General features: G+C 31.6%; 1 protein-coding gene across 3 annotated transcripts; it reads left to right on the top strand.

Annotated features, from left to right (window-relative positions):
• Window positions 1-17: 17 nt before the first annotated feature.
• LOC123704506 (aquaporin AQPAe.a) lies at window positions 18-27,838 on the top strand. 3 transcript variants are annotated; one of them, XM_045652905.1, is made up of 7 exons: window positions 20-219; window positions 18,354-18,445; window positions 18,693-18,817; window positions 19,115-19,384; window positions 22,836-23,000; window positions 25,657-25,779; window positions 27,102-27,838. In XM_045652905.1, the coding sequence occupies exons 2-7, from the start codon at window positions 18,358-18,360 to the stop codon at window positions 27,138-27,140; spliced, it is 810 nt and encodes a 269-aa protein (XP_045508861.1). In that variant the 5' UTR covers window positions 20-219; window positions 18,354-18,357; the 3' UTR covers window positions 27,141-27,838. The 3 variants fall into 3 exon arrangements, with proteins under 3 accessions (XP_045508845.1, XP_045508861.1, XP_045508853.1); XM_045652889.1 differs by lacking the exon at window positions 27,102-27,838 and having other exon boundaries at window positions 18-219; window positions 25,657-25,845; XM_045652897.1 differs by lacking the exons at window positions 20-219; window positions 27,102-27,838 and adding an exon at window positions 8,174-8,304 and having other exon boundaries at window positions 25,657-25,845.

The raw sequence follows: 27,838 nt of genomic DNA, 5'->3' as shown, positions 1-27,838 counted from the left end.
CAAACTTACTTTAAGGCGGCTTGTTCAAATTAACACAATCAAAGTTCATACCACATCAAAAACGCGCGGTAGCCGGAGCTGTATATAATTATAAAAATATATTTATTATAATTCAGTATACGAATACAATAAATAGTAATACAGTTTATATTACTAAGTGACCGGAGTGTTTTATTAAATTCGAAAAGTTTTCTTAGAGAAAGGGGGAACTTCAAATATGTAAGTTATTCGTTATATTATTATTATTTTACAAACAATTTCCACAGATAAATTAATAAAATAGTTGTTTCAAATTATTATTTTTGTATTATTTTATGAAAATTTTTTATAATATTAATTATATTCTTATACACCCGTAAATTAAATTACCAAGACATTTTTACAACTCTGAATAAATTTATTATCTATAATATTATACAAAATTAATGTAAAAAATAACCTGTTATCCTAAACAAATTAATTTTACGGATGTCGTAGTCGTTCCAGTGGCTTGTTAGAGGGGAAGTGATAAAAAGTAAACAAATATTTTATTAACCTTCTAAGGTACGAGCTATGCGACTTTATTTGTCCCCCAATTTGTTCCGCGGCAATTATTAACATTGTGATAATTTAACAAATGCCCAAACTGATATTTTATAGCCTAAAAAACAATTTATTTAAAATGTAATCACTTAAAATAAAAGTACTTAGTAGGTAGTTAGAGTACCTATGCAGTGTAATAACTAGGTATGTTTAATATATTTTTTTTATAAAAAAATTAAAATTTAATTTGTTTTACATACTTCATTCTTGCTTTTCTTATAAACTAGGTAGTTAGATCGTGTTGTAAGTAGGTACGTTCATGCTTAATTTTTTGTATTCAGTTAGGTAGGTATACACTTTTTTTTTATAATGTATTTCGGCGCGTCAAAGCTATAGGGTAAAATGTATGATAATAATTATCTCAAGAATATCGTAGGTAATATTAATAAGATGATAAAAATTCTTTAGTGATTGAATGCCGTCTAATCTATCTTGATAGATTATAAACAACAACATTTGATAAACGTGAAATTTATTTTAAGAAGCGCGGTCTTATCGTATGTATTCATTATTTAAACAATACGTTTTTTGTACGTTTGTATAAAAGGCTCACATACTGTATATAAACAGTAGATAGATATAGGTACCTAAACAAACTTACATTCATACTTTTTAGAGTTCCGTACCGAAACGGTGAAACGGGACCCTATCTATTACTGAGACTTCGTTGTCTGTCTGTCTCCAGGCTGTATCTCATAAACGGTGATAGCTAGAAAATGAAATTTTCACAAATGATGCATTTTCATTGCGAAAATTAAAAAATATATGTAGGGGCGTCCCCATAGTAACTACGGGTTCCGTAGTGCGCGTTCGTGCGCGAGACCGACTTGCACTTGGTCGGTTTTATTTTTTCATGTTGCTTTCGCAAACAGTAATATGTAGTTTGAAATACTTTGGCCAAAAAGTTTTTATTTCAGTTAAATTAACACACTTTTTTATTGTCTACAGAAATAGATCAAAAGAATAATGTTACTTTTTGTGCTTCTCACAGTGTGTAATAAGGAAAAATATACGTAGCAAGCGTGTTAATTTTATTAATAACTACCTACTTACTATCTTATTCGACGTATCCCACCCGAAAATCAATAGACACTATCAGTTTCGAAGCTCATAACACAAAGACCTTGGTTCCAATGACTATTTATTGCTCCGGGATTACAAACACATGTAGATAAAGTGTGTGATACCTGTTTTGGTGTTACGAAACAGATTATAGAGCCGATGTACCTACCCGTAACATCTGTGACGATGTAAACAATGGCTTACTCGTCAAAACTGTATCGAATCGTTTCAGTACAAACTACGGCTGGAACAAGTTTTTTATAGTACCTACCTAATAGTCGTTGATATGCCGTAAGTCGTAACTCAGACTAGTTCCGATTCCAAGAACTGTTTGGATTAGGTACAGTGGCTGCTTTTTTGTCAAAGTTATATAAGTAGGTAACTAAAACAACTATGTGTATTCTTATCATCTAATGGAGCCTAATGATGCGATGTGAAAAATTATAATATTCAGAGACTATTCCGTTCCGTTATATCCGTATTCCGTAAGTGAAATAACAATAGGATATATCTACCATGTTTTGCATATCCTAGATATTTGAATTCAAATTCAAATTAGAATTGAAATTAATTGATCTTTAAAATCAATGTTTACGTTGTTATCATAATTTAATAAACTAATACTTAATAGCAGAAATAGTTGAATATTAAATTATATTTGGTACATTGACTATACATTCTATATACCTAGTATAAATTACTTATCTATCGTCAATCCATTAGTATAACATACTAATCGATGAACGACAAGATAAATAGAATGTACATAATCAATGTGCCAAATATAATTATCAATATTTCTACATAGAACATAAAAGCTTTTATCATATTTTCATGTCAGCTATCAACTGTGAAATCTAAATTCTAATGAAAATACTAAATTTAGATAATATCACCGATCGCAGTTCAATGAAACTTAAAATATTCCCACTTAAATATAAGTGATAACAGTTACAAATATTACTCTTAAATTTTTATTTATTAATCTTGGGTTATTTTTGGAGTTATAATCTCCTTCCTGTGTTTACAAACTTTATCTTCGTTAAAACATCCCTAACTCCTATAAAGCAAGCATTATGAAAAACCGCAGCCAGACTACAAAAGTATCAATATTATCAAACATCTACCACATAAAATTTCATTCACTGCGTTATAATAAAAGAATTGAAAAAAATTGCGTCTTCATTAAATTATAAGCTAAAATGAAAATCGTAAGCACAGTAAGTAGTTTCAATTAATGTTGCAAAAAAATCGAAACAACTACATCAGTTTTTACTATTATGGGGAATAGAAGAGCCACAGTCACAAAAACAACTACTAAATCTTTTCAGAATTCCTTGGAAAATTTATAGTCATAGACAGGATTATAACCTCACATCTAGCGCACAGTTAAAACAGTACATTTTCACTATTTACCATTATAATTATGGCTTTTCATTCGTGACTCTAAAACGATTAATTAAGTAGAATATAAAACGGTTAGAAGCACAATTTAATTATACCTCTAATGAATGGTGACATCGTAAGCCCGGGCCCGCCCAACCGTGGAACGCAATATGGAAATGAAACGGATATCCGCCGACGGATATTAAACCATACTATTACCGTTAGAGCCTTGAACCTGGGGTTTGTTAAAAAATACAAACGCGAATTTGTTTCCTTATATCCACAATACGCTGAACTCAACTGTTTTCCTACTATTTCAGGAATTAATAAGCTTAACCTCAGATAAAATAATACATTTAATAATAATATTATAATTCCTATTATTGAAGCTTTGTTCAATCTGTGGTTTTGATTTCATGTGAACACAGAGCGGGACTCTAGGTATATGAGGATCTTTGCGGTTTTTATTCGAAGTGTTGACTATGATACGAATGCCAGTCAATCATTGACAAACAACCATTTCTCATATTATCTATATATATATAAAACTCAAAGGTGACTGTGTGCCTAGTGCGAGTTTTCATCGAGTACAAAACGTTACTATCGCGTCTGCGTCACAGCGAAATTTGTATGGGGAATCAAAGCTTCCCCATACGTCCGCTAGGGGCGCTGTTCGATTTCCCATACTAATTCGGCTGTGACGCAAACGCGATAGTAACGTTTCGTACTCGATGAAAACTCGCACTAGGCACACTGATATAGTGATCTATCAACGCACAGCCCAAACCACTGGACGTATCGGGCTGAAATTTGGCATGCAGGTAGATGTTAGAACGTAGGCATCCACTAAGAAAGGATTTCCCGAAATTCTTGCGGGAACGGGGAAAAACGGGGATGCACGTACAAAGTCGTGGGCGGAAGCTAGTCATACTTTATATATAATACGTTAAAGTTTAGTCTTGATGAAAAAGTTTCCGAAAGCTATATTAACGATCATTATTCACTCTCGTTTATGAATATTTTATATTCGATTTCATATTTTGTTTTGAACTTTGTTTACGCATAATTTCATAACTCCGCCTAATAGGTACATATTACTTTCCCAGGTTCATTTATACAATTTATCCACGCTTTTTTAATTAACGTTTCCAAGAATGAAAGATTGTTATATCAAAGGAATCTACACTAATATTATAAAGAGGAAAACTTTGTTTGTTTGTTTGTTTGTTTTATTGTAATGAATAGGCACTTAAACTACTGGACCGATTTTAAAAATTCTTTCACCATTCGAAAGCTACATTATCCATGAGTAATATAGGATAGGTTTTATCCCGGAAATTCCACGGGAACGGGAACTATGCGAGTTTTTCTTTGAAACCGCGGGTGGAGCCGCCGGCGGAAAGCTAGTAATTTAAAAAAAAAATAATTACCTGAGTTTTCTATACACATTTAAACAATAACCAAATTGAATTTTAACGTACTGTATGTAAGTAGGTACGGTTGAAGATTACAAAAGTTCAAAAGCTCGCCAAGGTTACGATCTCGTTTCTCAAATAGGTATCTACAAATACAAATCAATTTAGTAGATAATATGGTTTTATAAAAATGATAGGAACGATCGTAAAACTTTTTATACTTCCTAATTTCCTTTTGAATGATTCCTATCGAATTACAAACATTCATGAAATGAAAATAAATATTATAGTCACCAGTGATCTTATTGTACAAAATTATGAACCTCAAAATGACGTCATAAAAAGCCCGCAGGTGCGATCGAATTCAAAGAAATCATTACGTGGGTCTTATTATAATAATCACACGGTACATAATAACGGAACCTAATATGGTAAAAAATTTTCCATTTAGACTTAGATTTGTAAAACTGAATAATGGAAGAATCTGTGATGACATGTTAGATTATTCACAGTTCTGATAACTAAGTATTAAACAAGTTTCCATAATGATAGATCTGAATAAGGCTAACTTCCCTTCTCCATGACTCATGTTTTATGTAATGGATATCGGGTATTTCTGAAAACTTAATGTAAAATAACGTTTTGCTTTTAAGAAACATGGGAACCACAGAGAAGCCTTGAAGCTCCGGAAAGCTCGTTGAAATCTTATACGGAAACTCGATCGCGTTTCATTTTTTGCATTGACTTTTTATTACAAATACGTATATGAATTTTACGTTTCAATTAACAAATATTAAAGTTCGAGTTATTTATTGCTTGCTTGTTATTGTAAAGTATACTTGAGTATTCCTGATGACCTTAAAACATCCCAGTATAACTTACCACAAAGTAAATAATAGTATATGAGTAATATTATTATTTTCTTCCATTGAATAAATTCTCTGTATTATTAAATGAGGAAACAGGTAACTATAGTTCGTACAGACTACTTATGCAGGACCTGTTTTGTACATGACTTGCAAAAAACGTCCAAATTGCTTGTTCGAGTCCTTATATATCACAAATCAATACGATCATTATGTAACCTGTATCGAGTAAAAAACCACTCAGTAGGCCCTTTCTGTAATAACTTTAATAACGTATTATTTTTTACTGATTGAATTACATTGATTGGTCAAGTGTTGAATTAAAGCACAAAGACATGCGTTTAATATATGCAAAGCACATTTTATACTTATATCAAAAGTTTTAATACCTATATTTAATTTCGAATCATCCTAGTTTTTGAAGTTTCACATACCTACAGACTAGTATTTAAATTATGTATCCAATATGTTAATTTTGTGATAGAGTAGCTCATGGAAAAAGCCATAGAATTTTTGTTGCGGAATTAAATTTTTACGAGCGATGTGCAGAAAGCTGTTTCAAATTACCGCTTTCAGAACAACATACGACAAATTAGTTGCATATCGTAATGAAGTAATATCATAGTAATATACCGATAACAACTATCTTACGATTGCCACGCGGTTTAAGCTGAACAAACAGTCACCTAAGTGATAACATGAACTGAAAACAATTATTAGTTCAAACACACGCAATATGATTGTTAAACCAAACGAGTGTCCATCGCGGTCACGATACAGATTATATTTCGCCCTAAAAAAATAAGATTTTAGAATAATTATTATAATGTTACATAAGATATTAGTTATTTATATTACTTAGCTATACCTTTAATTTGTATTCAACATAAGATTAGTTTTTAATACAGTGTCTGCTTTATTATCATCTGATTTCTCTACTATTTTTATTGGTCCAAGGCATCTATGAGCTACGAATTGAAAATAATCAGCCTCAATTTAATAAAAATTAAGCTAAATGCGATCTCGATGCATGCAATGTACTTAAAATAGATATGTACCTGATTGTTATGCATTTCACAAACACGTAAACTAATATGAATACACCGCTCCAGTTACATAACATTAATATGTAATCTGTTGAGGTTAACATACCATAGTAATTGATGTTACCTGCATCCGCCCTCCGAGCGTACAACCGACAAAAAATTAATGGAAGTTAACTCGTCCCTTTTCACATTTGTTGGTAAGAGATGTAATCAAAAACACTATTTTTTTGTTTTGGTTAAAATTACTGAGTCATTGGAGTCCACGGAGCGTAACCCCACAGTTTTTCCTCTCGATTCTCGGTATACAATTACGATCTACGTTGAAGCACGGTTGTACAGCACGACACAGCTCACTCGGCCCTATTACCATGTACCAGCGTAGGGTATCAAAAAACCGAGATAATTACACGCTGCCCGAATTGACGCTGTTTGATGTTATACCCGTTGTATCCGCCTCGCTACATCTATTCTGATTGTAGCACGTAATATCATTAAATTTTTATTCTGTGTTACAGTATTATAAAATTTATAATTGCTACACACTGTTAATTTATGTTAATGCGATGAACGTAAAACATAATCTGGGAACATAGTTAGCCCAGTGGAACATTACTTAGGGCAAAAACACAAATCTATACATATAATAAATCTGTAGAAGGGTCAATTCTGTACATTGAAAATATTGAAAAAATAAATACCAGGGGGTGTTACTGGATCGATACCAAACCCAAATATGTGATTAAAAAAATTTTTGTCTGTCTGTCTGTCTGTCTGTCTGTCTGTCTGTCTGTCTGTCTGTCTGTATGTGAAGGCATCACGTGAAAACTAGCGGTTCGATTTCGATGAAACTTGGTATAATTATACCTTATTATCCTGGGCGTAAAATAGGATACTTTTTATCCTGGAAAAATACCTAGAAAAAAATTAATCTTCATTTTTCAGTTTTATCCATAGACGTTGTTCCGTAGAACCGCGAACACACGTTGCGTATTATTATAGGCCTAGCCGTATTTGGGAATTGGGTCCAATAGATATTTATAAGATGTTATTGTCAGAGGTACTCAAAATGGAGAAATAAACCATCCACGCGAAGACCGATATCCGCGCGGACGGAGTCGCGGGCGGAAGCTAGTGTTATAATAGATATATTATACCTTTGTAGAGGGATTAATGATAGGTACTTAATATAACGAGTATGTAGTAGATAATATGAATGGTAAAGAACCTAACTACTTTGCATGCCTTATCACATTAACAAACAAGTAGGTATCACATTCAACTACCCATCAAATATAAATGTTTGGTAATTCTATATACCTAGGTTGTTAGATATCATTTCTTTTTGCGTAGGTAAACATAAATTTGATTATTCAGGATGTAATTAATGACACAACAGGTACTTAACATATTATATATTTTATGTGACTCGACGGCTTATCAAAAGTTTTCAATATTATAGGAAACAAAATATATATATGTACCTATATGTAAGACAATAATAATAAACGAAATCTCCACGGCCGCGGCAATAAAATATCATAATATATTGTAAAGACAAATGAATAATTTGTCCCTGCTAATCAGCTGTGAGACATCATAAAATATAAATGGATAATTATTTACCTAATACCATAATTAGATCATCATTAACAGTTTCGATGAAAACTGAGTTGATTATGTATTTGTTTTTCATAAGTACCTACTTAATAAGTAAATCTGTAATTAATATCAGCTTATAAAGAAGTCATGAGTAAGAGTTCATAAAAACAGAATAATCAATATTTATATAAGGTTGAATTAAAAGAAAAAACATCAGTCATTAAGTGACAACGGTTGTTAATGGTGTCTCTATATTATTGTGATATTATATACCTATCGAGTGATAATAGCCAACATACAAAAATATTCAAAGGAAATACAGCAAATAAACCAGCGGCCTATAATATCGTGAGTAACTGCTAACATATCCACTATATTATATCTTCAATAATAGTAGATATATATAATATAAGCTGTAATTTTGTTATAAATATTTTATGAAAATAACTCATTTATATCTTTCAAATATTCATTTATCTATCTATATTTTAATAGACTTTAATACTACTCATTTAACTATGTATAAAAAGTTTGTTTTCTGTGTTCTGTTTTACATACATTATCCGTTATAACCTCAAATAGTACAAAATTAGTCAATGAGTATTTAATACAATACATAGAGTCAAATTTAAATTAACCATTGATAATATCCCACGCAGAATGTCCTCCAAAGTTTTTACCAAGCCATAAGCAAAACTGTCAGTTGGTACCAGTCGCCGCAAAAATCACGTGACACGATGTATTTTAACGATTTATTTTTGTTTTGATGTAAATCTCGTGCATGTGCCTATAGAGCTCTGGAATATTGAAGAAAGTCCGCCAAAATTCTTATAACTTGTCAAGTGTATTTTATGATCACATCTTTTGTTAAAAATATTGTATTATTGTCCATAGATTATGTATGTCACTTATGTATATAATATATAACATATTATTAAAAAAAGATTAAAGAAAAGAGAAATTCAACGGAAGATGTCCAGACTTACTGACATCATAAACTTTTAAATGATGTTTGTGTGAATTTAAAAAATCCAGTAATGACCTAATTAGTCTAATATAGCACCTACTCTTCAAAGCTAAATATTTATTATTACACCAATACAAAGCTTAGCATTTTGATAAAAGAAAACGTTGACTTTATCTAGACCTTATGATGGACATACGCGACAGGGCTAGATACTGTCCATCGTGTGACAAAAAATTCCATTTACATATGAAATTGTGTCAACCGTATACTTATACTTATATGTATCAAGGCAACCGGGCGCAAATCCCGCTAGGGAAGCCATCCATTAGTTCATCGCAAGTGTCCATTACCCACTGTACCGAATTGAATAAACTTGAAAATTGCTACCGTTTACTAAATAATAGATCACTAGAATAGCCTACACCACTTTATAGAAGCACTCTCCCACTTTATATTTATAAATAGGTCTAGTGTCATATAGAGGTCCCTAGGGATCTGTGCTACATATTTGCTAACAACAAACCAATTAGAGGTAGGTAGCGCTTTTTCTACGAATGCAATTACTAAGTACATCAAATATAAGTGTACATACTTTTAAATTATACTATAAATTATTTTTTATACATCTCCATAAAAATATATGTTTTGAAAATGTAGTTGTACTTTTGTTGAATCTTCCTCTGAATGAAAAGTCATAACATAATACATATTCTTATAATTATTTTTCTTGGGAATAACATATAGGTAGGTATACTGTAACACGAGCACGTCATTTAACAAGTACTTCCTTTTATTAAAATACACAGCAAAAGGAAGAATACAGCGAATTCCATCAATGATTATTGATACCGGTGAACAATTATATGCAATTATTTACATATACATACTGATACATCATACATAAGTTAAAAGCTCGTACAGATGTAAATGCCAATGTTCTGGGTTGGTAATTAATCTCGTATTTACATAGAACGATGGCAAAACATCTAGATTCATTTTCCATTCGTTAGCAATTATCGCGTGTCGGAGTCATCTGTCATTGTGAATGATAATAATCTATAAACGATTTTTTACAATAAACGATTTTCTTACAATTGTTTTCAAAAGTCGAAGTATTACATTGTACTACGTCATCGACACTAACGAGTATGCAGTTGCACGCATTGTTAAGAATCGTGAAGGTTTCAATGCCTCCCATAGGACGTTTTCTATTATAGCTTGCAGTCCCTTGTGTTATATTGTGTTGGAAACACGATTAGCATTTGTAATTAAAGAGGATATAATATGATTCGACCTCTATTTCATATGTACTATGAAGTACATGTCATTACTCAACCCATTTGCCCCATTACAATAATTAAAATCGTTCCAATTATGTGATGGAAAGTGTGATAAACATTGTTTTAAATAAAATGAAATTAACAATTTAATTTAAATGAAATAGAGTTGTCGCAAATACAGCTATTCCTTTTAAATAAAGGACGGAAGAAGGTTTTACTTTGTCAGTAGTTCTGTTAATTAGGTGTATAATCTATAGTTATAATTACATACTTCAAACTATTAGTATACTTACTAGTAAAAGTTCTATAAAGTTAAAAATTCGAAATGACCTCTCTTATCGGATTATAAAGACCGGTAAACGTTTACATAATGTGAAAATAAGCCGTGACGGTATAGCGCCAAACAAAAAAGGGATTATAAATAAACTCTCTCTTCAAACAATTTACTTTGTGATAAAAACGTTATTGCTGATAAGAGAATATCGCAAAATTTTTATAAATCTATTAGAAAAGGAACAAATTAGAATAATTTACGAAACACCATAATCATTAACTTTATCTTGAGTACTTTACGGTCATGTAATCACTAATCTTAGCCACTCCTTTTTATAAAATATTAACTGAAAATAAGTGCTTGCACAATATAAATATTTTTCAATAACGTCTTTCCCACTTACATCAAAGTCAATCGTAGGATATCAAAATTGCATGTTAGTTACCTATATTAAAATTATTTATGAAAACATTTATTGATACTTAACAGTCTACAGTCTACACTAACAATTCCCGTCTAGAAGGCCAGCGAATAATTTGCAGTAGCATTCATCCGTTTCAACGTCCGAACTCAACGTACAAGATAACATTTTCACAATGGATATAATAAAGCACGAGAACACATCAAAAATATAACAATAGTTATACAAAATATATACAATTACTGTATACGGGGTATAATACCACATTAGTCATTTAGCCAATACGCGTAACTTTACAGTTGAAGTACACTTTTTAGGAAACAGTAAAAATGTAATGCCATTTTTAACGGCTGTTATTGCAATAAAGATAATATTAGGAATGTTATATTCAGAGATAAAGAACAACAGTACTCAGTAGTCATTAAACTAATCCGGTTGGCACAGTTACTCTTCTTACGCACTTGTTCCAACTTCCAAGCTATTCATAATTATATTGCATCGTCTACATTCATAAAATTAATTCCAATATCTTCATATCTTGACCAAGTATCTTGACATATACTTAGATAGATGACCATTAGATGACATATACTTAGATAGATAAAGAAACCAAAAGAAACAAATTTTTGGTCTATAAGGTAAAAGCACCTAATACGGAGGTATTTCGCAACATTTGAAAGTAAGTATCAAAAATAAGCATTTGTAAGTCTTTCTAAAGGTGCCAAACCACTTTATCGTTAAAAGTGGAACTTAAATTTTGTATTGCTGTTGAGTCTATGTTTATTTTCATGATATTTCTTATTTTAAAAAAATATTTAAATAGTCATGTCGATTTTCCCTAATACGGAGGTATGATTTTGGTCAGAGCCTAATACTGCGGTAGGCGGCTCCTAATACGGAGGGTCAGATATTATATACATTGAAGTTCCGTACAAATAATATTTGTTAAATAATAGGAATGTGTTAGTAAAGTAAATTGTAAGTTTTTTATTCATTAACCATTGGTTTGATTACGTTGATTCACTTTTAATGTGTTTCATTTATGCTTTTAGTTTTATCGAAAAAAAAAACACGCATATCAAATAAGAATCCACAAAAAAAGACACAAAACTTCTTATTTATTTACGCAACCCTAAATCTGATAATTTTAAGTTCTATGAAATAGGGCCGTAATAGGAGATCATATATAACCTAATACAGAGTTACCTGGAAATATCTACCACCGTAATAGGAAAACTACTCGTGTTTTTAATAATCCTAATTCTGACCCATCAAAAATTCGATAAACAAGAGAATGTAAATGCTTATTCAAATGATAACAGTTTTTTGGCTCAGATGTGTAAAACTCAAATCAACAGTTATACAAAATAAATGATTTGTGATACATTAAAATACACCTTCCTATTTTTACCCCTTCTAAGAAACAAACATTTTGTACTCAACCATTTTCATATTTAACTGGATTTCTAGTTAAGAAAACATACCGCAGAATATGGTTTCTAATTTATCAGATTAATAATTATTCCAACTAATCTTGGAATTAATTCAATAAGTAAATCAAATGAAAGTTATAAACAATTAAACATGCCCAGTATTTTTCCTATTTCGGAGTTATGCCACCGTATTAGGATTAATCTATAAAATTTGTATCGTATTACGGCGGTATTTTATTTCTTATTTTTTGGGTAGAAAATGACTTACAAATATGAAACAAGCTATTTAAATAGTGAGTGTAATAGTAGGAAAATGCAATAAACAATACATATACAAACTTGAACGGCTTTTTTATACGAAAAACTTAGTTTATAAATATTAGTGTACTTACTTTTGTTGTTTCGCGTTTGTATGGAAACACCTCTCATGTCGATGCCGTTACACAGATTGATTGATCTTGTTGTGTTGTCTATGTGCTATACTTGCAAACGTTAGTTAAGTCATGGAGTAATAAATTTGGAATAAATAGCTTACGTTTTGGTGTACTTAAAATGTATAAAACAGGAATAAAACTCGAAAATAGAAATACCACCGTATTAGGAAGCGATTTTGACTACCGCCGTATTAGGAGCCTTTACCTTATTTCTAAGTAAATAAACAAATTATAAACAGTAGTTTAATTCAAAACAAATTACATCAGTAGGTACCGAGAAATATGAGCAACTTTTGGCCGAGAATAACTGAAACTTATCTTTTATATGAAAAGATAACAATAATGATAAACTTCTTATAAAAATTAATAAATTAATTTATATTTTTATATGATTCATATTGATTCGCAATATTGAAATATATTCACTAACGGAATAGGAATTGATACAAATCTGAGAACTTCGAATCCGCCGCGTAAATTCCACACTGCGGGACAATGTTCGGGGGGAAAAAATATCAGGGTTACAAACTGTCTGCGACGCAGTCTGTTTTTTGTATGATTTTTACGAAGAAGCTGTATTTTTATCGATACGTCATTGTTCGATAATGATTGTCCTTTATAATGATAATTTTAACACGTTAGCTGCGAAACAGGGCTTGAAACACCCTGTCCGTGTCTCGTCGTTATAGCGGTAGGAAAAAACGTAAACTTCTCTGTCGTGCGGGAGGCATAACTTCCATCTGGTTCAGTGTAGGAAAGTGATATCTATATATCTAAGATGTGCTATTGATTCCTAGTTCAATGGTATACCGACCTTAATACCGGGTTTCTTAGACCTCGTGCCGCACTGAACAAATAAAAATTCTAACACAGTGCGGAACGAGGTTGCGAACACCTCGTACCACCGCGCACCTCGTACCGCACCCTAAGCTAGCTCACGCGGTTAGTGTTGTGCAACGCATTCGAGACTATTTGTAGAACAACTTATTGAAGCTTTTACAAAGAATGACTTGAATGTAGATACAGGTAATTTACAAACATCCTAACTACTCGTTATAATAAATATCGTTAATAGAAACGTGAATGTGACATGTTGAGTAACTTTCTTCAAATAGGTTGATAATCATGATTACTATTAGTGTGTTTGTTCATTGAATCAACTAGCGGCAAATCCAAAACACCCGGCAATCGGTGTATGGCTCATCATAATTTAACTCTTGCCCAAGTCAACAAGCCAACAAACAAGGCACATCATCTCTTAAAGGGATCAAAGAAAAGGAGACGTGTAGGATGTTACTAAAAACTCCGCACCTTCTTAACAAGTCGTGAGGCTGACAAAAAAGTAAAGAAAATTCTCACAGAATGCACTGGTTGCAAACAATATTTTACCTATTGTTTGGCCTGTTTTAATGAAAAACATCCATAAGTTTGATAAATAAATACAATTAAATAAAATCGATATTTCTTTTGCCATCACTAAATTATATGAAAAACTTCTATTGTTCAGTGCGGTATGGGGTACATCAGACCCCACATTTTATTTTACCCCTAGAATCTAAACTAACTAATCTAACCACGGGCGACGGTAGATTTAGGTTAATGAACTCATTGTTAATAATAATCACGACAAAAGCCACACACTTTGTCTTATTTGGCGCCAAAAAAACGATTTTGGTCTACTACGGGCGGTGGGGTTTAATATGCCTCGTGCCGCCACAATCTCTCGTATAGGACAAGGTTTAAAACGACCCGTAACGCAGTAATGGAAAGTACAGATATTTCTGTGCCGCAGTGAACGTGTTAAATGAAATTATATTTTTCAAATGCTAATGGCTAAAGTAAAACTACCGATTCTAATTTTAATTCTAAGAATGGATGGATAAAAACATGAATCCATCTTTAGATAAAAATTATTCCTTTAAAACTGCTATCAGAATTATATGCATCGCACGTAAATTGTACGACGCGACGGTGAAATATACAGACAGTTATTTGAGGGACTTACCAAAGTGGATACTGAGTACTAATAGAGGCTTGATTAAAATATTAAACAGGCGATTCACATCAAATTATAATATTTATTATAATATTGATACGTATATATATTATATCATATTGACTTTTGCTTTAAAAATATGATTTAAACTTTTTAACGTTCAACCATTTCAAACCTTCATCATCATTCATCAGTAAGTTTTTAATTAATAATTTAATTTTTCATGCCTAGAATCTATAAAGAACCCATTAATGGGACCATAAGTTCCCATTGTGGTTCCCATTAACGTATAAAATCATAAATTAAATTAAATTGAAAAAAATGCGACATGTCCGTATGTGAGTTGTTTGTATTGATTTTAGATAAATAAAATATTAATAAATAGCTTTCATTTAACTAAAATCATGAACTTAGATCTCTGAATGTCAAATCCCTATACCCTGACCTTGTCGCTTCCCATAATCACATGATTGATAGTATTTTAATGGAAAATCCTTAAGTCAATCAGGACACAATTTGTATTCCTCACCTTGAATCACACTAATGTCACCCCGATGTGTCCAAATACCACATTAGATATTCATAAATGATTATAGGACAAAGTACGGTTAATTATAGTCGAGCAAACATTTTTTAAAGCTTAATGCTGGTTGTATTGATATTTACATCGATAATATTGACACGGTTCTACGAGAAGGTTCTGATTGATTTTTCTATCATGACCTACGACTATTATAATGTCGTGTGAACTTGGAAAAATTCATGAGACAAAATCAGAACGCAATTGTGTCGATACTTTATTTTTCATAGTGCAGGAATTTTACCTACTTATACCTAAAGGCAAAGTAAGTAAAAGATAGACCAATTTTCGGAGGGAAACGTGGAAAACTAGCCGAATAAAGTCATATATCACGGAATTTTCTCAAACCAAATCTGTGTAATACAATTTATAACACAAACATTGTAATTTGATCATAGAGTTAGGAAGAACATACGTGAACTACATCTTTACACCTTCGTATGATATGTAAATATCTGATTAGAGACGCGACCAACTTTAACAATTGCAAGGCCAAATAAATCCTTATGTAAAATATATTTATAGTGATAACCTCGTTAAATCAGTGTGCTCTACATTTGCGAAAGTCTGGAATGAAATACAGAATCTTTAAGTTGCTCGTAAATTATAATTTGGATGCTCCTGAAGATACACTAGCAAATTTATGATTATACCTAATGCAAAAACTACTACTCATTCTTCTAATTTTTGCTTTGATTGATTTCTGATTGAACATTTAAATTTATATACCTAGTGATATTTAAAGAAACACTAATTATTTCATGAAACTATTTTACGTAAAAATATAATCTGCATATACCTATGAGAAGACTACTTACAATCAATAAGTAAACATTAAATAAAATATCAACAATCGTAACATCAACTGTAAATCTTGGAATCCACATTTGTACATATTAGTACGTCCTAAGTTTTAAACTTTCCTGAATATTATAATATAATATTGAGCCCCGAGCGGCCCGATCGGTCCACGACACAATAGATTTTCTATTGTGTCTGTGATTCCGGGGCCTGAGTTATTACAGTACTTTAACTTATATACTATACACACAGAGCTCATTCCAAAATAATATTTAAATATAAACATTTTCCTTAAAGGAATGCATTCCCTTGTGGCTATTTTAAATGCATTTGTCTCCAAGTGTTACTCTTGACCCAGTAACGTTTATACCGCGAATATGTGAAGGCCTTTTATTTTGAAAAGGTCCACAATCATAAAAATTTTCCTTAATTAATTTCGAATAAAATATAAAGCGTAAAATAATCTGTAAGAAGATATTGCAGTACTTTTTGTATGAATGTTAACCTCAGCATATCATACATCTTAGGTCATGGCTAGCAACATAAGCCGATGTGCATATAAGCTAAAGGACTGAATATGGGTAGGTACTCAAATATGGACCTGTGCCAATACCTAGGTCACTTACTTAAGGTACACTTATTAAATCGAGCATCTAGATTCTAGTTGTTTCTTACGGAGCTGCGAAATGTTATCTACCTTTTTTATAAGGAACATAAATATTCTTTTTTATTCAATACTTATGTTTGTTGTTCTTTAGTTATCGTTTTTCAACTTTCTAGAGACAATTTTCTTATTTATACAATCTTCTAAAGGTTCGACAAGAACGTTTTTAGGTAATTCAAAATAAAATAATACTTAATTGCGTTAAAGATTTTAATTTTCTAGATGAATTTATTTATTGTTGAAGATAAAATAGATAATTATTCAATATCAAGCTGATTTCTCAGTAAATTATAATTAAAAACAAAATTCAAGATAGAAATAAGAAAAAATATTGTTTGTTGAAAGTTTGTTCAACGACTCTATAGTTAATATAATTTTTGTTGTTTGTCTAATATTTATCTTTTTTCAATTTAAATGCGTCTTAAATAAAAGTTACCATGTAAATATCAATAAGTATTATCATATATGTACCTTTCCTATATAATACCTTATATGGTACACAAGAATAGTACATTATATTTTAAGGATACCCCAAATATAAACACAAAAATTAAGTGTAATTTACAGATTCAAGGTGTCACTTTTTAATAAAATAACAGTGACCTCAAAAGTAAATAGTAGCTGGTTGCAATCCGTATATTTTGTTCTGTAATTAAATGTATCGTCCCACAAAATAATATGTTTGCGGTAAACCACTATTAATTATTCTTGTCATTGTAAACAAATGCAAAATTGTACGTGGCCTGCTATGCAGTCACATAATGCAATTCATATATTATTACGATTTAAATATCGTTACATATCTCTGTTGGTATGTAGGTAAAATATTCATCATTCAAAGAGTACATAGCTGTGTAATGTATATACTGGATAGGATAGGCGAAAGGCGTAAATATTCATTATAAAAACTACCAACAAAAACCTATGTGAGTAAGAACAAGTGATAACTGCGTTAAAAACAACCGACTTCAAACTTGCACTTGCAAAATTTACAAATACCTACAGACAAAAATGCTCATAAAATAAAAACTACTGGGCCTATCCGAATAAAATTTTTATGGGACCAATTCGACACCATCCCGCATCGAACAAAAAAAGAATCACGTAAATCGGTTCAGAAACCTCGGAGTAATCGGTGTACATACATAAAAAAAAAAAAAAAAAAATATATACCGGCCGAATTGATAACCTCCTCCTTTTTTTTGAAGTCGGTTAAAAAGTAAGTAGTTGCGAGCTCTTATCATGTACTGCTGTTACTCTGAATTGAACTCATTTTTATAGAACGATAAATAGGAATTAAATAATAACTTCTACTGATGTACAGTGTACTAGATGTGTATTTAAAGTTACATCACATCTAGTTTAATCACAGATACACACAAACGGCCAGTAATAATGATTTATCGCGATTTAAATCCATGATAGGTATTTACTTTATAAATCTTTAATGGTTACCACAAACAGTAGCGTATATTAAATAACATCATTTAATACTAACAATGTTATAATAAAGGCCAGAAAAATATCAAAATGTCTTTTTTTTTCAGAACAATGGGAGAACTCGGACACAAACTCGGTTTGGACGAGCTTTCTGGCGGAGCTTTGGGCATCAGCAAAGCATTGCTCGCCGAATTTATCGGTAAGCTATATAATATATTTCCTTATATAAATAATAATATTTCAAATAAAATGCCTATTACACGAATTAACTATTTTTTTCGGTGACAAAAAGGTTTTGAATTAATAATTAGGTAACTATGAATTCGACATAATCATATCTACCAAAGAATAGAGGCAAAAATCTATAAAACTTTCTTCGATTATTAATATTCTAAAACACATTTATTTGAAATATAATGAAATTAATTTCATATTTCTTTATTAAGGTAACCTGTTACTGAATCTATTCGGATGTGGTGCGTGCATCAACGTAACACATGGCTCGGAGGCGGCTCCCAACATCGTCCTCATCGCTTTTAGCTTCGGTCTCGCTGTCTTTGCCGCTGTTTCTGTATGTACTTTGATAAGTTTTTTAAAAAAAGAAAAAGTAACAAAAAGTAAAAAAAAGAAAAAGTAACCAAGAAGTAGAAAAAGTAACCAAGACTCCTCTAAAGGACTTTCGACTTTTATTCTCTATTTTTGACATATTATTAACTATATAGGTACCTACTTAACTGATTCATTACCTAGCCTTAATGACTCTTATTAACCGTACATCTTCTTCCTTCTTTAAAAATCTTATATGCCGTAAATCGTATGTATCATCAAAATCGAAAGAATTTAATATAAATTTGCACTTTCATTTCAGGCAATAGGTCACATTTCAGGCGGGCACATAAACCCCGCAGTGACCGCGGGCATGCTATCCACCGGTCGTATCAAGCTAGCCCGCGCTATTCTCTATATCATCGCTCAATGCGCTGGAGCAGCCGCTGGTTCTGGTCTCCTCAAGGCCTTTACCCCGGAGAAAGTGGCGGGAAAACTTGGTGTAACTGGGTTGGGTACAGATGTCACATCCCTGCAAGGCTTTGGAATTGAGTTTTTCTTGGGTTTCGTGCTCATCTTCGTCGTGTTTGGGGTAAGTGTTGCTAATATTTTTTAATGTGATGTAATGAAAATAAAAAAATGATCTTATTCTCTTTTTACAGTGGTAGAATTTTAACGGTAAAAATTAGGTCATTGGAATAAATTGCATTTTCAAATGAAAGTTGATAAAAATATATGGTTCTCGTATGGTTTTAACATAGCGTAACTTATTACTGAAATAAGCACTGGATAGTACACGATAGTGGTAATTTTAGTACAGTGATAAGTATAGGGGCGAGCAAATTGTTTACCTAACATAAAATATTACCACAGTGATATTACTTCCCTCGTTTGAAGATTTCCTGGAAAAGTACCTTCTACTATTTCGGTGTATCTTTATAATGTTTCTATCAAATTGATGATAATTATAGTCAGATAACAGACACTAATTCTGGTTATTTTTTTGATAAGATATTGGGTCTATTGATATTACGGGATTCTCCTAAATCGCAATTAGGTATTTTAATTTATATAGTAAGTACGATAACGACTCGTCTTTAAGTTTTCGTAAAACTTGTTTACAACTGAATAATTGGATTGCCATAAAATGCAATAAAAACTAATTTATCGTAATCAGATTAAGGCAACAATAAAATAACATCTAGGTAACTATGATCTAATCGATATCCGTTGCAAAAATGCTTAGATCGTATCGTTATATAGTTACTTAAATGTCACGATTATTCAGCTATAGAATACGATTAGCCACAATTGTCTCGCTCAGGATGTTAAATGATTTGTCTAGTACGTGGTTCGCAATAAACATAAGCTTCCGTGACGAACCGTCATTAGTTGGAACCTTAGTTGTAGCCGGCACTAATCCGAGATTCTCGTTGAAATATTTGTTACACGGCTATCCGTATAATCAACTAGGTATATGTAAAAAGTAAGGTTTACAAACAAAACCTTTAAGACTTAAAATAGGTTATTTTTCTAAATACAAATAAGAGTTATAGATGGTTATAGACGTTGATTGAGTAATTTGTGGTTACAGTTAGTTTCTAAGGCTTTATACTCCCAGAGATATTCTTTGTGAATGATTGATACTTATATAATAATAGAATGTAACGATGATTGAATGATAGCTCATCTGGCTATTTCTATTGTAATCCAATATATAAGTTTGAATTGTACAAGCATTAAGTAATTGTGAAAGCAAACCCTGTGACTACTAAGCTTATTATTTTATTTTTAAGCTTTGACATGTCTTTTCAAATGAAAATACTTATTTCATCTACGAGTACAAATACATTAGTATAGTTTTGTTCTTTTACGTCATAACACACATCTTTTTAAAAGGAAGGACTTATTTTATGTAGCTAGATAGTAGATATGTGTACGCAGATCCCTTGTCCAACATTTATAACTAGCCATATCCACTCGTAATAAAGCAAGCATTATAATTGGTTTTATAACACTTAATGGCTCCAATAGCACGTACTACCTATGTGAACTTGCCGGACGTTTAAAATTACCGACAATTATTAATCAATAATTTTATTCTCGCTCTTCGTAAAATACCCATATACGTGCAACAAAACATTTTATACATAAAATTGTTAGGTAGGTATGTGCTTTTGAAATAATCGCAATATTATTTAATTATTTTGTGCTTTGTGGTAGCATATCATTAGACAATTTTGACAAAATGAAACATGACCTATACACCTATACAATTTTCCTAGCCCGCAGGCGTGTCGTTTCAAGACAATTATTCAGATAACTAAATAGCTTTTACTCAAATTGCCTCCATCGATAATGAGGGTGCGTCAAGGCATTCGCCTGGAATCAGACTGACGATCGCGTGCCTCCAGGCATTACTCGAAGAATTTGCATAATCAATAAATAACGCATAGAAACCACAATGCCATTCCTTAAGACACGGGCATTCATCAAAATACTTCACAAAGACCTTGCTTTTGTTAAGGTTTCGGCTTTTGTTATACGTTGACATATTCTGTTGACGGAAACATAATATGCCAATATGCCTATTTTACCAAGATTTTACCTATTTATTGCTATGATAATTGCCAAGTTTGGAAATAAACCGCGGGTCAACAGCTGTTTATTTAGCATTCTAAAAATGAATTTAGGTTAAGTAAATATCGGCATAGTTTATTTGTTTAGTAGGAATCATTTCGTTACATTACAGTGAAAAGACAAATGAATTATTTGCGTGATATAGAAACATTTGCGAAATTTTATTTGTAGAGATGACGCTACCACTTCCGTCATTTATTATCTTTTTATTATGAATGCTTTATCCTCGTAATATTTTGTTAAAACCAGCCCCACATTATGTTTATAAAACATTTCTGAATCATTTGATTATTCATAGTTTTTTTAGGATGTTAATCGAAATTAGTATTATCTGTGTCAAAATGATAAAAATACTAAGCTGGTTATTTCTAAGGTTATTTCAAATTTATTCTATAATGCTTCCTTAGTGTCATATGTTGCATGTTTATCTTCTTTTTGTTTGGATTTAATATCAGCCTTTGTAATAGGAAATTCGATTAATGCAATCAATCAATTCAAATCAATGAATCAATGTAAATCTTTTTAGAAAAGAAACTGAGAGTTCTCAAACATCTTACAACATTAACACGTTATAAAAATACGAACACAATATAGTTACCTATATAGTTCAGGATACATCGCCCATTTTTGCAAGTGACTACTATCAAGCTGATTTTCCGTTTGTAGCTTTATTTTGATGAGACACCGAATAATTTCGTGTACGAAACTCTCGATTGTGGTAGCTAACAGAGATAACAAGGATAAAATTTTTTGATTTGATGGTTCTCAAATATTTATTACGCAATTTGTAGGACAATATGTCTGTTGAATTATATAAACATTAACTAACTAAGTGAAAACAAAAAAAATCAGCTTGTTAGTAATCATTTATGATGACCTCGTTATCGATACACTTTGGAAAGGGGGACTCTTTGAACCAACCATAGATTTTGTAGGAGAAATATTTTTTCGAATAATTTAGGTAATTATCTTGAGATTGAACAAAAAAAAAATTCAGTTAGTAAGTACTAAGTAATAAATATTTGAGAACCATCAAATCAAAATTTTTTATCCTTATTATCTCTGTTAGCTACCACAATCGAGACTTTCGTAGACGAAATTATTGGGCGTCTCATCAAAATAAAGCTACAAACGGAAAATTAGCTTGATAGTAGTCACTTTCAAAAATGGGCGATGTATCCTGAACTAATACCACAGTATTTCAATATTATGGAAATATGGTAATACTTTGCCTATACCTTAGAGTTTAGACTCTTAAAATATAAGTAATATTTTACATTAAGAGTGTTTCACACTATTACCATATCCATTGAGGGAGTAGAAAAAAAGATTTCGGAACAATACCTACTTCCCGTATTTCTGGGGAATATACTATTGTTGGCTAAAGCTCAGCTGGTCCCCAGGTGTGCGACCCCAACAAGCCCGACAGCAAGGCCACGGCGCCCCTCGCTATCGGCCTCACAGTGACATTGGGACACCTTCTAGCCGTGGACTATACGGGATCCGCTATGAACCCCGCAAGGTCATTCGGTTCTGCGCTCGTTGCTAATGAATGGGCTGATCATTGGGTAAGAGATTTTGTTACTCATATTAATTGTAAGTTTATTGTGTTTTGTGTTGTGATTTTTCTACACTACATTAGCTATGAACCCTGCTCCTTCGATTTGGCGTTGGTAGGTAATTAAGTAGTAGTAGTCTAGTGTAGTAGGTCAGTAGGTAATAATATAAAGCATGTTAATGTTTCTTGTGTTTTTTGTGTCTTTTTTAGCAGAGATGCCTTAGATTTAGTTTTGATTAAGGATTTCCAGTAACCTCTACACTTGACATTAGGATAAGATTGCTGAGATTGTTTACAAACAACTTCTGAACCGGTCTCAATGATTTCAAAAGATTCATATTAGGTATAGGGGTTTTATATTGTTCATCGGTCCGAATTATGGTGCAAAACTGGTCGTGCCAGTCCCATTCAACTAAATTGTAAGAATTAACGTGTTATCTTTTAGATCTTTTTGTAATCTGATAATGCCTAAATTAATTTATAACCCAATTATTTAATATCCGTTATATTTTAAGCTGTAAATTCCATTTATTAATACTGTGATAATACTACTCACGTTGTAGATTCAGCACGTAAACTTTACAACCATACAATTTACTTTAAAAATGATTTCATTGCACAACAATGTACCTAATCGTAATACAAAACATATTGACAGTACATTCGCGTTCCGAAAGCGCATGATTAATTTATTATTTAACGGTATTTGAATAATCTGTGCTAATTATTATTTCCACCGTGGTCCTTTTATGTCCTTGGTGGTCCAACTTTCTTGATTTGCTAACTTCCTCATTCCAATTAGCGAATAACTAAAATATAACACAAATTTCTTTGAATTACTCAGTAGATTAAAATAGAATATAAGTAATATAATAATTATATTCAACTTAACCGTACCGTAAATATAAGTCACGCATAGGTAGGTACGTCTCGATATTAGGTACTGCTCCAATGCATAATTTAATCATAATTCTAGTAACGTAGATATATATAATATATATTTTATATTTAACACTGTATTTAACCCGTTAGTCTTATATATTTACATACAATGCTCATAAATGTAGATGTGCTCTAGTATAATAGGTCATTGGATGTGCTGGTAGATTTGGCATCATATCAAAGCGAATTTAACATATTTTATTTTGTTTATGTATTAAGGTAATTCTTGTTATTCTTGATGTTTTTTCGCGATTCTTTAGTGTGTTAAATATTATTGTTTAAGAGAATGACCTTGTTCCGTCTCGGATGTTGATCTTAGATTCAAGTTCTAGATTGCTGTAAAAGAATTTGTTAAAACCTCGTTTTTATTTAAAACATGAGAATGATCGCGGCTAGGATAACTTTAGATAACTAAAAGAGTCATTATATGTTTCGAGTAAAACTCGTTAACAATTAAGATAACTTTTAAAAAGGTTTTATTCATGACAGTTTATGTTTTTTTATTCGTAACTTACTTTATTATCTTTACACACTTCTTATTAAAATGAACGCAAGCCTAACATTTTAAATATTTTTGAGTAACGTTTTTATAATACAACTTTTTACTATAGCTGTGATATCATCTATTAAGGTTTTAGATAACCACTTTATAATAATACGCGTAAGCTCCATTTATAGGCACTTATGTCATTATATTCATTATTCTATATAGCTACGCCTATTATGCACACTTACATGGCTTGAGAAAATACTCAATAGTCAATTACTAAAATTATGAAAAGGAAAGTCTTTTATTTGTTTGTTTATGTGTAAATAGCGCGTAACTACTGTATGGATTTCGAAATATCAGTCAGTATTAGAAAATTAGTTATTAGATTATTTTGAGTTAACTATAGGTACATAAACTATTTTGAATCCGGGTGAAGCTGGGTCAATTAAATAATTCAACAAAAAACAATATTTTCAAATTAATCTTGTTTTTTTTTTTAATATAATAGATAATTAAATAATTAACCTTACAGTATGTAATGGATTTGATATGGTTACAATATTTAATGATTTTCCTTCCCATCTAGGTACTAACCGCAAAATCATCTTTATAGGTCTATTACGAAATAGAACTTTAATAGTATCCTTATTTTGGATTTGAAGTTATCCTGTAGTCTGTACATGACTTGCACATACAAGTTACCCAAAAACAAAAGCTAAAATTAGTTGCTTACTACGACGACAGTAGGATAATTTCTGCAAATATTGTATGATAGTAATAAAAGGTGTTCAAAGTAGTTATTATAGTAAACTGTACTGTTATTTTTTTTCACTCACTCACTTCAGAGAAGTATTTTGGAACCAATATTACGTTAAGCAAGAATTACATAATTTTTCATGTAAACTAGCGAGGTAAATGTCCTCTGTAGTTGTTAGTTTTTATAACGTTTCCTTTCGCTAGACGCTATCTAGCGCCCTTACCAGTTACCTTCACATTAATTTACCACAAACTTACTTCAATTTATTGTCACTTGTGACTTGTCTGAAGTGGTAAGTGAAGAAGAAGTGTCCATAAACTTCATATATCACTAGTCTAGATGTTCCGTAAAGAAACTAGAAAGGCCCATAAACTCGACAAGACACAACTCCAGGTGTAGGTACCTACTGCAAAGAAAATCTACCTCGCCATGTTTAAACAACATCTACTTATAATATCTAACAATCTCGTATACCAGGTATACTGGGCGGGTCCAGTAGCCGGTGGAGTTGCTGCGGCTCTGCTGTACGCGCACGGATTCTCTGCTCCCCCCCATGAGCCAGCACCACGCTACAGACCAGTTGCTGCTGATGAGAAGGAGGTGAGGATATACAAACATACATACATTAATACACTAGCACAATATGCTTAATGCTCATTACAATACAATTTTTGAAGTGAAACTTCTTTATCGGGGTTGGAATAAAGTTTAGTGTAACATTTTTTCGTTACGCGTGACATTTTTCCGTTACGCGCCATCTTTTACTTATCCCTACCACGCGTGCATCGACGTATTTCTGTAAAGTTGCGTATAGTAAATATTTTTTTGAAAAATAAGGTCTTAAAGAAGTTTCACTTCTTACGTGTGTACACTAGTACACGCACACATTTTTTATTTATTAACACGCTATAGAGAACAAACTATTAATGTATTCATTGAAGATGTGCTCACTTCTCGACACTCGTTGTTCATCTTTAATTTCTCACTGGTGGCTAGTCACAAATCTACTTGCACAGGCTAACTACACTTACTTAACTCTACACAGTTATACCAGCTCTAACACTTCTATTCCTTCCAAACTACAGAGTACACATTCCAGTACACTCAGTATTAATTAATACTCACTCTAGTAGTACTTTGTGAGTACAAAAATCACACTAACAAGTCACAGCATTATTGTAGTTGTAAGTATTGCACACACAGTTCATAGTTCAATACTGACTGGCTACTATTGCATGCTCTAGCTGAAACATCTCCTTATACTTATTTGCACACTAATAGCTAATACTCACACTCATTTTTTCTAACTCATTGCTATCTACAATGATTAATGCTACTAACTCATTTACAAGCGCACTGGACGCCTTGCGACTACAGCGTGGACTGTTGAACAGACCGTAAGCAAACATACTCATAAAATAAAATAAAATCATATTTATAAATACCTATTTTTCATTTGGAAATCAATCACGTAAATGATGATGATGAATGTAACAGAAAATAGAGAAGAACGTTGAACCGCAGAATACTTAATAATAGCTATTGAACTTTAAAACATGTACCATCATCATCACATTACGTATCAGCAAATTTATCATTCAGTAGCTGCTCCGCGCGGTTTCACCCCGTGGCTCCACTTTTGTTGGTCGTAGCGTAATGATATATAGCCTTCCTTGATAATGGGCTATACCGAAAGAATTTTTCAAATCGGACCAGTAGTTCCCGAGATTAACTAGCAAGTTCAAACAAACAACAAACAAACTCTTCAGCTTTATAATATTAGTACTTATAGATTACTTTGCAAAAAACATCAAAATACTTTCGTTCACCAACATCATAAAAAAAAATCATTTTTTATCAATAGTAAATATCATCTCTATAAAAAAAATGCAATTTTTTATAAATAATAACATGTATTTCAGCTGAAGAGACTGGACGGCAAAGGCGAAGACATGGCGTGAGTGCGCGCGCGCAGACTGTGGCCGCTCGAGCCCGTCTCGGTGCCCAGTGACACGCGCAAATACAGAACATACAAACATTTCTACGATCGAAATCACGTGTAATCAAAATATTAAAAAAAAAATCCAGAGATTTATTTCCGAAAAAAATAGAGATCACTTTTTCCCATAATTTTGCTCAAAAATACAAAAAAATCTGACTAAATCTCATTAAATATAATACTGCCACCGACAACGATAATTATATTTTATTACGCTACAGTTTTGGTATATTTTTGGTACAAAAATATTACCCAAAAAAATTTTCTGAATAAAAAACTTTTTGAAAAATTTTCTCCACTAAATTTAGAATTGTAGAGGCGAAAAAATTTTTCTCGTGCACTAACTATTTAAGAACATCTTCCAGTTTATTAAATGTAAGATTTTATACTATTTAATTACGTAATAATTAAGGAAATCATAGTCGTTATTTATGTACTCATTGTGTGCCGCTTGGGAGAGTGTTTGAGTTTTCAATATTTGGTGTGAGATACAATATTAAGAAAACAGAAACATAATATAATAAGATCGAATATGTTATTCTATTTCTTCATTTCACCGCTGTTTTACAATTTATATGCTATATTGTAACTTGTAAGCGATTTGCAGTTGTGTTCATTATTCGTGTTTATCTTGATAATAAATAAATATTTTTTTTTTAA

This window comes from Colias croceus, chromosome 2 (assembly GCF_905220415.1).
Source record: "Colias croceus chromosome 2, ilColCroc2.1".
NCBI classification, from domain to species: domain Eukaryota; kingdom Metazoa; phylum Arthropoda; class Insecta; order Lepidoptera; family Pieridae; genus Colias; species Colias croceus.
This window is presented reverse-complemented; position numbering and strand designations above follow the sequence as displayed.